Source organism: Macadamia integrifolia, chromosome 10 (genome assembly GCF_013358625.1).
Source record: "Macadamia integrifolia cultivar HAES 741 chromosome 10, SCU_Mint_v3, whole genome shotgun sequence".
NCBI classification, from domain to species: domain Eukaryota; kingdom Viridiplantae; phylum Streptophyta; class Magnoliopsida; order Proteales; family Proteaceae; genus Macadamia; species Macadamia integrifolia.
In genome coordinates, this window is record NC_056566.1 from 1,151,416 (window position 1) to 1,162,480 (window position 11,065).

Below are 11,065 nucleotides of genomic sequence, written 5' to 3' on the forward strand. Positions count from 1 at the left end.
AAAAAAAAAAAATGCTACAAAGTGATGAGTTATACTTTATAATATGTTATGTATTGGGTTTTATAAAGTGAAAATGTGAGCAGTGTGTGCATGGAATATTATAATATATTATATTATAACCTATGTTACAATGTGTATATATTATAATAATATGTACAATTAATGATGTAAAAAGAGTGTGTATATATATATATTACACATATTATATAATCAGGGCCTTAGGGTTAAAAGTCAGGGTCGGATTGGACCGACCCGACCCTGACCCAGGGTTGGGGTTTTTCAACCCTAACTCGCCCTCAGGGTCAAAAAACTTGGCCCAAACCCTGTTCGGGTTCAGGGCTGGTTAGGGCAGGTTTGGGTTATCAGGGCCAAACTTTCACCGTTATTGAAACCTATCAACACCTTCCTCTGAGCTTCTAAGATACTTACCTCTATCCCCCTAAACGTGAGTTATCACTGTTAAGTGATGGCATAAGCCTAACACTAATATTTTAATATCCATATTGCCCTTATATATTATGAGATTCCTAAAACACTATTCCCTTATGTTTTTGGGTTTCTGAAGTAAGAGATTGAAACCTTTCCTCAATCGATTGATGTGAACGAGAGGAGGATTTGGAGACAGAAATGTCTGTTGCTGCCTCAGTTGCCACTGCTTGGGTCAATTGCCGTTGCTTCACTCAGGTTGCCGCCCGCAGTTCTCTCCTAATCCCTAAATTCGATCAAATAGGCTACTTCTGGGGATTTAGAGATGATAAGGGTTTTATTGAATTTTAATATATTAGATTTGGGGTTTCATATATGATAAGGGTAAGTTTCTCTTATTATTTCACCATCTAACATTGTTAGGGAATAATAGAATGGAAGTAAGTATCTTGAAAGCTCGGAGGAGGGTGCTGAGAGATTTCAAAGTAGAGAGAAAGTTATTGATAGTAAGGCAAAGTACAGAAGAGAGGAGTGTAATAAATTCCATTAAAGACGTACCTGGACCTCTGTGGTGATGACAGATACCATATTTGATTTCGTCCAACAGCAACTCAAGCACTAGGTATCTTGAACCTCAAATCCCTAATTAAACCACAACCAAATATATCAGAAACAAATAAATAAACTAAATGAAGAAATTTACCAAGAAAAAAAAAACAGCAAAATCAAGTAATCAACAAAGGAGCTGGGAAGAGATGTACAGACTTCTATGGAAGCTAAATTGTTGTGGAGATGCTCATCTATGTCAGCGGTAGTAGTGGTCACCACCAGAGTTGTATGATTTCTCCATCCCTTTCATCAAATGGGAGATAATGGAATTTGAATTTGAGATTTCCGATGGAGGAGTTAAGTGTCTAAAATAATAGTCGTATATAAAATAGAATGAGAAAAAGAATGAACTCTGTTACATCAGAATTGCTTAGAGAATCAATTAACATACTTTGCTTACCTTTCAAGTATGAGATGTGTTGTGTCCTGTCTGCTTCTTTTTACTCCATTGCCTGTTGTTGTGGAAAATGCTCTTCATTTGATCTTTTCACCATCAATAACGATACTTGGGATGTGGGATATCTTGTTCCAATCTTCTCCTTTCTCCTTTTGGCAACGCCGTTTCAAGGAAGGACACCTCATGATCGTCAACTCTTGGAGTGCAGTGAGATATTGCAACTTCTCAGGCATTGACTTGATCTTAGAACCGGTTCGAATATCCAGAACCTCAAGTAATGTGAGTTTCCTTAAGCCTTCAGGCAATGACGAGTAAGGTGATTGTCTCATACGCAACAACTTGAGATTCGGGAAAAACGTGTGGTTGTGTGGTACTAATGACTTCGAAAATGAACCTGTGTTCATTTTTAAAATCATCTCCTCAACATGTGGAAAAAGATGGGAGGATGGAGATGATGGCATACAAATCAACTTTGGACAATCCCATATGAACAATTTCTTCAAGGATGTAGCCTGGCTAAGGTGTGGTGGAAACAACCTTAAATTGGGCAATACTGCAAGAATAAGATACTGGAGACACGGCATGAACTCTTTCCCTTCATTTTCTTGTAGTCTCACATCCCACTCCTGTAAATTTTGCATCCAGCCCAACTAAATTACTTTCAACTTTGGGAATAGTATGTCAACCCTACTGTCACTTCCTGTAGCATCATCAATTCCAAAAAACTCAACACCCATAAATTTCACCTTATCCATTCCAACAATTACAAGGGTTTCAAGGGATGTTAGTTTCCCTAGAATCACAGGCAATTTCTGTAGAAACGCAACCCTAAAACGATGCAGAAGATAATGGAAAACAAAAAACAAACAATGCACACGGATTTTACGAGGTTCGGCAAGGTTGCCTACATCCCCGGTGAGATGAGATCCTGCTTCACTATCAATGGAGAATAGGGTTACAGCGCTCGTCCTCACACCTCTCAGTATTGCTTGCATTACAGAAAAAGAAACCTTCGCTACAAATATATAGCAAAAAAACCCTAATCCGGATTAAACTACAATTGCCACCCTAATCCGGATTAAGCTACAATTGCCACCTTAATCTGGATTAAACTACAATTGCCCTCAAATAAAAAAATTCGAGCGGGGGGGCTGCGCCTCCCTACACCCCCTGCTATGCAGGGGGCCTCCTGCCACCTTTGCAACCCCCACGGCCCACTAACCGACTAGCGGGACCGCCGTCCTGGCTGTCTAGGTGCTGCACCAGTATTCTCTGGACTAAATTACGACAGAATACAAGACATCATACACCAACAATTTCTTACAGTTTCTGCAATTAGTGAGTTCCAAGAAAATCAGATCATAGAAAATCATGAAGTTTGCATGATTACCCATCCAATTAGGGAACCCTCCACCAAGATAGTCCCTAATTATTAGTTTCTCAAGATTTGGATGTGGTTGGAGACTTTCCAGCACATCTTCCATCTTCCTTAACGACATTTCTCTTCCAACAACTTCATCTTCTTCAAGGTCTGGATCTGATTGGACACTTTCCAACACATCTTCCATCTCCCTCAAAGACATATCTCCTGACATATCTCCTGCAGAAACTTCTTCTCCTCCTCCATGTCCTGCTTCATAATCTGCTTCTTCATCAATGTCTACTAGTGAAACACCCGTATACTGATTACAATAGAGATACAGTGCCCTAAGGTGTTTCTTATGCTCCAAGCATGCCATCTTAGCCTCATTTCGATTTTCAACTCTCCCCACACCTATTATGCGTAGAGAACCTTTGAGAAAGTTAAGGTCTTTTAGTTCTCCAATCTTACATTCTCCTTTCTCCACCCCACCAATAATGAAGTCTGACAAACTATATAGTTTGCTTAATCTCCCAATCCCTTCTGGTAGGTAGCTTAATCGGAGACATTCTGTCAGATCAAGATCTTTCAAATTGACCAATCTCCCAATACCTTTAGGTAGTTTGGAAAGATATCTGCATCTGTAAAGGGTTAATATATGCAAATTGGGCAGATTTTCCACTGTTTTAGGTAGTTCTTTAAACCTTCCCTTGGACAAGCTAAGGCACCTTAGATGTATCAACTTTCCTATCTCATTTGGAAGCTCTTCAAGATATGTCTCATCCAAATTTAGTGTCCTTAAACACGTTAAGTGACAAAATAAATCAGAAGAAACTGTAGGAATATGTCCTCCATATATTTTAAGAGTGCGAAGACCCTTTGCCTTGTAAATAACAGATGGAATTGTACTTGTCCCTTTTATTAATAGAGATAAATGACGTGGTCGACTAAAACTGAATTTCAAAGCATTAGTATCTTTCGTCGTCAAAGCAAAGAATTCTTTCTCTACAAGGGAGTTTGCAAAATCATGGACAAGATCATGCATTTGGTAATATTCAGCTCTACCTTTTGAATATCTAATGTGTTTTTGAAAAAATGAACGCATGACCAAATTATTGAAGTACTCTTCACCAACCATAGCTAAATCTTCACTGCTTTCTCCCAAACTGTCACTAAGAAATCCTTGTGCAATCCATTCTCTGATTGTAGGTAATTTTTCAAATAAACAATCTTTGGAGATGATTGAACAATGTGCAAAGCATTGTTTCAAATGAGAGGGCAAATTGTTATAGCTTAGTAACAGAGCAGACAAGACTGTTTTTTCAATGCTTGATACAACCCTCCATACATCACTTTCCAACACATATTGCCAATCTTGTTTTGACTTTTTGAAGGACAAAAGACTCCCTAAAATCTTTGCAGAAAGTGGCAAACCACTACACTTCTTTGTGAGTTCCAAGCTAATTTCTTTCAACTTTTCACGCTCTTCGTCTTGCCTTCCAACAAAAGCATAGTGTCTCAATAAAGACCAACAAGCTTCATCAGACAATTTTCCTAATTCATGGATATATGTTGTACGCATCATGTAAGCAACATTTTCATTGCATGTTGTGACAATAATTCTACTTTTGTGAGAACCACGATTGAGAGAAAGCCTCAATGGATCCCACTTCATAGGATCCTCATTCCAGACATCGTCTAGCACGAGTAGAAAATTCTTCCCAACAACAGAACTAGTCAATTTACGATGTACATCTTCCCATGTAATACTGTCACTTTGGGGGACAATATTACCACCAATTTCATTAATAATATTGATGGCAACCTTCACTTTATCAAAAGTTTTGGACACATGTATCCACATTCTCTTACTGAAATGGTTCTTCACACTATCATCATGGAATGCAAGATGGGCAAGTGTTGTTTTGCCCAAACTGGGAATGCCCACAATGGAGATTATGAGAACTTGATCAGAAACCATTTCTTGTTGACTGCACTCGTTTAGCAACTTGCTCAATATGAGAATTTTATCCTCATCACGACCAAATACTTCCGAGACATCAACGAGGGAGCTACTTTCTAGACTCCTCCTGCTTGGCTCATCATATTTGATGATTTCATTTCTAGAAGTAGTAGTTTCAATAAAATGAAATTTATCTCGCAAACTTGCAATTTCATCTACCCTTTCATTTATCTCCTTTATCCTATGACTAATGTCACGATGCAAGCCAATTTTCTTGAAACTAAAGCAGCAAGAAGGAAATAGGTTTCTGGGTGGGTGTTAAGTCTGTCTCAAATTCTTGACCCGTTTTGAAGATTGACCCGATCCGATATATTTTGGTGGCGACCTGAATGGGAATTTTTCTGAGATCTGTGATGGAAGCAGAGGGGTTGGGCATGGGGGTGCGGGGGCAGTATGGTTCGACCGGATCGACCGCGACCCGATGGGTCGACCCACGTTTTTAGGATATATATAATGTACTGTTGCTTGTTGAGAAAGTCATTGTATTCTAGGGTTTTCACGAAGCTAGGGTTTCAGGGCGAGTTCTTCTTCACCGCTGCTAGGGTGTAATCTCTCTTCTGCATAGTGAATCATCTTCTTCTTCGCCCGAGGAGGTAGCACACCACCCTGGTGTGTGAACCTCGTTAAATCTCTATGTCGTACGGATCTATTGTCTCCCTTTATTCGTGTTTCTTGGTGTTTGATCTAACAGTGGGCATACCTTCTTAGTAAGGCTGATCATGCAAGCATCGTCATCATCAGCTCCCAATATTTGTGATTTGAGAATTTCAGTCTTCAACTCATCCAACACATCATCAATGTCATAAGCTACGTCTTTCAGCTTTTGTAACCATACCCGCACTGAATCATCCTCACTTGCTTCTCTTCAGCATCCTCAAGCACAGTCCGGAATTTCGTAAGAGATTCCTAGAACTTGTTGATATCCTTTTCCACACCAATGACCAGCGGAACCTTTTGCTGGATCTCGTTTTCGACAATCACAGCCAATTGCTGGATGACGATGGAAACCAAAGCATCAACCATTGTTGGTAATGATCAAATAGCAAAAGTGATGAATCTTCAATGGAGACACACAGGGATTTGGGTTAGAAGATTGAGGTCATGAGTGATGCTTTCGGCCTCTCCATTCATGTTAAAAAGAGAGCATTTGATCCCTTGCTTCAAGAAAGAAACCCAAGTATCTCTTGCAAAAATTAAAAAATATATGTCTTGCTCCTCATCCATGATAAAGTATGTATTGATCTCTTGCTTCTCGTTCATTTTAAAATAAGTATTGCTCTCTTGCTTTCCATTCAAGTTTAAGTTAAATATTGATCTCTTGCTTCAAGAAAACTTATTCGAAGTAAATGTGTGGTACCCTAAAAATTACATTTGCAAGAATAGCTGTTTGCGACTTAATCAAATTCCCAATTAAATAAAACATCGAAAGTCCGCAATGTTGGTAAAAAAATCAAATCTATTTCTCACCCTGTGTGTGCAAAACAATAATAATACACGGATAAATGATAAATCAATCAAGCTAAACCATATTAGGAGACTAATTTTTAAAGTGGAAAATCATTCCAATGAAAAGGGTAAAACCCACGGGATTTAATACAGATCAAAGTTTCACTATGCAATAATGAGATTATAAAGTTCTCTCTGTAGGTCCATTAGAAGCTACCAATAAGTATCAAGAGTAACACCTTACTTTTGGATAACAAAATATCCCACCAAATAATAAAGTGGAATCACATGAACAATAACACTCTCACTTCAACTGACAATAACAAATGCAAGAAGATCTGTCACCTTTCCTGCATCCCTGGACACGAACACGGAGAACGCTGCCATGCTACTACACCATCACAATACATTTTGTATACGAAAACCAAGGCAACCAAGCGATCGTGCATATGGGCATCAACATGAATGAGATTTTTTATTTCACAAAGGGTGGAGCGATGATTTCTCACCCCTATGTCTGAGCATAAGGGCCATGCAACCAAGCAACTTTTTTTTTTTTAATATAATTTATTATTTTACTTCTTTTATTAAAATATATGGTTTTTTTGGTAAAATAAATATTTAACGATACCATACTACTATCTCCACTAGTGTCATAATACTATTAGTAATAATAATAATAAATTTTCCAGGGGTCCCTCGTAAATTTCTAGTCTCATCATTATTGGCCAATGAGGGCTTTCAAACATAATATTTTAACCTAGAACTCTGATTGATCTGATTTCAATGTCATCGAATCCCCCTTTCAAAATTAGGTAGTTTAAACCCAATTTCAATTTTCCATGGCCGGCATAAAATTATTTGGTCCCCTCATTATTGGCTAATGAGGGCCTTAGCAACGGAATCTTTTTACCTTGAATTCTAATTAACCTAATTTCAATGTTAATCCCCCTTTCAAAATCCTTAGAAACGGAATGATTTCACCTTGAACTCGTTGAACTAATTCCAATGTTATTCCCCCTTTCAAAATAAGGTGCTTTGTACCTAGGATTTTCAATTTTCCATGGTCCCCTCACAATTTCCAAATCCCATTATTGTTGGCTAATAAGGGCCCTTAAATTAAATAGAACATTTTCACTTGAAACTCTAATTGACCTTATTTCAATGTCATCGGATCCCACTTTCAAAATTAGGTTTCTACCTAGGATATTTTCAATTTTTCATGGCCCCTTCATAATTTTTTGGTCCCATCAATGCTGGCAGTGATGGCCCTCAAAACATAATCTTTGCGCTTAGAACCCTTATTGGCGTGATGTCAATGTCATTGGATCCCTCTTTAAAAATTAGATTATGGTTTAGGCCTAAGATTTTCGATTTTCTATGCCCTCTCATAATTTTATGGTCACATCATTGTTGGCCAAGGATGGTCATCGAAATATAATCTTTTCACCTAGAACTCAAATATTTCAATGTCATCCTCCCTTCAAAATTAGTGGTTTAAAACTAAGATTTTTTTTTACCAAAAAAAAACTAAGATTTTCAAATTTCCATGATCCTAAGCCCTTGGTAGATACATTAATTTAAGAAAGGGTTTATGGGTTCACGGTTTAGGGTATAGAGTTTGCGGTTTTGTTTTTAGAGTTTATGCTGATTCTTGTTGATTCCAATTATCTGCCACTATTTTACAATGTAATGTGTGAAAATAAAGGGAAAAAGAACTGTGAAAATAAAGGGAAAAAGAACTATGTCCTACTGGCACAAGAAACGCCCTAGAAACCCGACACATGAAAAGATGACATTGCCCTCCTTGCACTAAGTGCGCTGAAGATGCTAGCGCATGTCCTTTCATGGTCCCGCGTGCTAGTGTTTCCTGCACCATCGGGACAAGATTCTTTCACCCTAAACTTATATTGTGTTTTAATTAGGGATGTCAATTCCCGGCTGGCCCAATGAGCCCAACTATTTAAAGCACGGCCCTCCTAGTCTCATCGGTTGGCCCTTTCCTTCTTTTGTGGGCAAAGAGAAGAGATAAATTCAACAAGACAATTAAGAGGAAATTACACTCCCCTCCCCTGTATGTTTCAGGTATTACACAATCCTCCCCTGTAAAGTTTGTAATTATAAATTCTTCCTTTTTAAGTTATAGAACATATCAACCGTACCTTGACCGTGAGTGAGAAACCATTAAGTGAGGAATCATGTTTTACCAAATTACTTTAAACCCCAAAATACCTTTGATCCAATGGAGATGACCTATTTGCCCTCTACACTTATTGTCATTTTCTTCCATGAGGAAGCCATTAACCGATTGGGACTTAGGGTTTTTGAACTTGGGATTGATTTAAGGATTATAGTGTTCTGCAAATTGGTGTGCCTCTCTAATACTCCCTCAAGCAATTGTTTTGCAGTGGTATTTTTCTGAGGACCGCGGGCTCCTCGAAAACCCTAATCTCCTTATCATTCCCTTCTTCTTCTTCCTCTTCCCTAGACTCGAAGACGGGTCCTCCAACCCCAGAAAACCCTAAGTTCTTGGTCTTGACCTCAACTTCTCCCTGAGCCGAGGCTTCATTCTTGTTGTTGTGGTTGTTGTCAACCTTCCTTTTGTCGTCTAGGTTGAAGAGGGACCAGAGAGTGCTCCAACACCGAACGTCGCAAGACTTGCGTTGAAGCTCAAACACATCGGAGAAGCCCTCACCTTTTCCGCTGGAAAAGGACTTGCTACGACGGAGTTCAGGAAAGAAAGAGGAGGGTTTATTCCAGTGATTGAGTTAATGATCAATCATATTTCCCTCAATAAGTTAATGGTCGTGTTAACAACGAAGCATACCTGGGTAGAAGAACTCTGAAACAAAGAACCTCTCTCTCTCTCTCTCTCTCTCTCTCTCTCTCTCTGCTTCACTTCTCGTTTCGATCAACGCGACCTTCGATCGAAGGCTCAAAGTTTCAAACCTCCTTCTTCTTCTTCCTTCATTGATCAATAGGTAGATCGAAAATGGCATTCACACAAGCATGAGGCACAGAAGCCTATGATGATCTCATTCGAGTGACGGTCGCAAGAGATGAAGCGCTAAGCTTGGGGCTCCAGATTCATAACAAATGGCGTACAATGCACACCCTAAACGTGGTGCATTGAAAGACTCATCGGCCGCCGCTGGGAACGAAGATGGAGTTTTGCAATGGTCTTTTTTTCAGTACCTTTGAAAGACTCGAGTTTTAGACAAATGAGGTGGGGGTAAAAATGACATTTAATACTTAATTCTAACAGCATTAACACCATAGGGTACGATTGTAATTATAAACTTCGCAGGAGAGGGTTGTGTAATACCTAAAACATATAGGGGAGAGGGAAGTGTAATTTCCTCGACAATTAACGATACCATTGATGAGTATATGGCTATTTCTCTCTTCTTTTTTAATTTTTTTTTTCCCCCTTTCTTGCATGCCAACCACATAAATGATGAAACTAACGATGAGAGGATCTATGCTGATCGCCTAGGTCAACTCATAACTACCTGAGCAATCGATATGTGTTCAAGAGGTAATCCAATGATTATGCTTCTATCGACCAAAACAATGGCATCACATCGAAAACCGTTGAATGACCACTTGGAGACATGTTGATCACCCAAGTAGGTAAAACCTGAACGATCAGCCCTCAAGAGAAGATCTCAATCTTAATGAGAGTCGTCTTTGAGGTCTCACTTAAAAATGAATCTTTTGAATAGCCATCAATTTACCAAAAAAGGAATAGCCATCAGTTTAGTTTAACTAGCCATAATAATCAACCATATTTATCCAAAAAAAAATCAATTATGACATCTTCTTTAGTTAGAACTAATAGTTAAGTGAAAAAGAAAAAGGTCGCAGAAAGTAAAATGAAATTTTCAATATTAGAGACTTTGATCTCTCTTGGCTGTCCATTTTTTGATAACGGATATACTCAACACAGAAAAGGATCTTATAAATGAAACTCCTCATTGATGTGCTTGGTTGGAAATTATTTTATTTTAGTTATTTGGATCTCACATAGAAGATGACAAGTGACAAAGTTGGCTGCTAAGCTACCACCTCAGCTTGATTGGTGGCTAACTTATTTTAGTTATTGTTAAACCTAATATTGGGTTAAAAATTAATAAATAAATAAGATAAAAGAATTATAAAAGAATAAATTGTCAAGCCTTTTTAACTTTTTTATTGAAAAGATAAAAGTAATTTTTTTTTTTTTTTATGTTTTCCATTTTAACCATTTCTTGCCATCCAAACATATCCTTAATCCTTAATAATCCAGTCTAAGACTCTAAATTTTGTACAGGTGATTAGAAATTACTGTTTATACACCAAAAAAGAGGAGAGATTAGAAATTATAGGGTGATGAGAGCCCATGAACTAACAAAATCATTCCTCCCAAGGTTTCAATCATTTTGTTATTAGAAGAGATGCAGAAGGAATTGGGCATTCGGGAAACTCGTAATCAAGGAATCTTAGAGAGAGGATTAGAGATTGTAATAGCAACAGGGACAAGAGACAAGAGTAATCGAAATTGCTTCGATTGATTCAGAACTCTCTAATGGAAGCACGATACATTAACCTCGCATTTCACCAAAAACAGCAGAAGAAACATAGAAACCCTCTTCATCTAATCTATATGCTCATCATTTTCATGAGAATCAATCAACCAATCAATCGAGTAGAGTACCCAGAATGTCATCGTCCCTATACAGATGGAACCTGCAAACCAAAACCCAGGAAACCCAAATATTCAAACTACTACTAACATATTAAAATCAGAGCTAGCAGAAGAACA

The 11,065-nt window shown here is 38.2% G+C and overlaps 1 protein-coding gene across 1 annotated transcript; it reads right to left on the minus strand.

The window, feature by feature from the left end:
- Window positions 1–1,509: 1,509 nt before the first annotated feature.
- Window positions 1,510–5,838, minus strand: LOC122091537 (putative disease resistance protein RGA3). Its single transcript, XM_042661553.1, has 5 exons — window positions 5,729–5,838; window positions 5,516–5,678; window positions 2,729–5,028; window positions 2,179–2,260; window positions 1,510–2,058 (listed from the first exon to the last, which is right to left on the minus strand). The coding sequence occupies exons 1-5, from the start codon at window positions 5,836–5,838 to the stop codon at window positions 1,510–1,512; spliced, it is 3,204 nt and encodes a 1,067-aa protein (XP_042517487.1).
- Window positions 5,839–11,065: the final 5,227 nt, after the last annotated feature.